The sequence below is a fragment of the Apaloderma vittatum genome, unplaced genomic scaffold (assembly GCF_000703405.1).
Source record: "Apaloderma vittatum isolate BGI_N311 unplaced genomic scaffold, ASM70340v1 scaffold27572, whole genome shotgun sequence".
NCBI classification, from domain to species: Eukaryota; Metazoa; Chordata; class Aves; order Trogoniformes; family Trogonidae; genus Apaloderma; species Apaloderma vittatum.
In genome coordinates, this window is record NW_009703598.1 from 12915 (window position 1) to 14239 (window position 1325).

The 1325-nt window shown below is 56.2% G+C and overlaps 1 protein-coding gene across 1 annotated transcript in view; it reads right to left on the reverse strand.

Moving 5' to 3' along the window:
• LOC104270360 (signaling lymphocytic activation molecule-like) overlaps positions 1-1111 on the reverse strand; it is a 10179-nt gene extending 9068 nt beyond the window's left edge. The window contains exon 1 of the mRNA XM_009864692.1: positions 1060-1111. Coding sequence (XP_009862994.1) covers positions 1060-1111 — 52 coding nt within the window. The remainder of the gene's footprint in view (positions 1-1059) is intronic.
• Positions 1112-1325: the final 214 nt, after the last annotated feature.

The following is a 1325-nucleotide window of genomic DNA, read 5'->3' on the forward strand; positions in this document are numbered from 1 at the left end:
GCCTTGAGTAGCCTGATCTAGTTGAGAGGCGGCCCTGCTCATGACAGGGGGTTGGATTAGATGATCTCTAAGGCCATTCTATGAAAAGACCTGCCCATGTGGTGCTTTGGGACAAGGTGCAGTGGTGGACCTGGCAGTGCCGGCCAAGGCTGATCCTGTCAGTGACGATGGGACAGGAACGCCTCTGTGAAAATATATTTCAGAAGCAGGGAAAAAGAACCGCCCCACACAACAAGTGGCAGAGAGAGGACTGAGAACACGTGCAGAGCCCACGGACGGTGAGGAGAGGGGGGAGGATATGCTTGCCCCAAGTCCCCCACATGGTGATGAAGCCCCTGGCAAGGCAGCTGTCCCCTGCAGCCCATGAAGGTGACGGGGTGTAGATGTCCACCTGTAGCCCATGGAGGACCCCACATGGGAGCGGGCGGGTGCCTCAAGGGGGCTGTGACCCCGTGGGAAGCCCACGCCAGGGCAGGTTGGCTGGCAGGACTGTTGAGACCCATGCCAGAGCAGTTTCCCCCGAAGGACCGCACCGCACGGAGAGACTGACAATGGAGAAAGCGTGTGAAGATCATCTCCTATGAGAGGGAGCCCACAACTGCCCAGGAGAAGAGTGAGGAGTCCCCTCCATGGAGGAAAAAGGAGTGGTGGAGGTTACTATTAATAAATTTAACTAACTTCCCCAAAAATGGAGCCAGTTTTGCACAGGACGGCGGCTGCGGGTGATCCCCCACCCTTATGTTAAACCACAGGCACCTGGTGATATTTTCTCCCTCCTTCTAGCTGAGAAGTGGGGGTAAGAGAGCAGCTGTGGCGGCCGCCAGCCGGGATCAAGCCACCATACCCTCTCAGCCATGGACAGGGACACCTCCCACCAGACCAAGATGCTCCAAGCCCCGTCCGAACTTGCTTAGAACGCTTCCGGGGGCGACCCATCCGCAGCTTTTCTGGTCAACTCGTTCCAGTATCTCACCCAAAAAGCTCCAACTCTCCAGCCCACAAAAGCCACCAACCCCCACAACCCACCACCCTCACCCCAGGAGGAACCCACCAACGTACCTCGTGTGACAAAAAGGAAGAGGAGAACTGCTGAGCGCTGCGCCATGGCCATCTTGTCGCTGCACCTCCTTCTTCCGCCCTGCGCACAGAGCAGTCACAAAGTCACCACGCGACCATTTGCCACAAAACAGACCTGAAAGGGGCTTTTCTGGTCAAAACCCACCGACTCAATTCAGAGCACCAAAATCTCGCCCCACTATACCCGCCAGGAGCACGCATGCTCATTTGAATCTAGTGCAAAGCTAATTTCAATATAGTGAAACCAT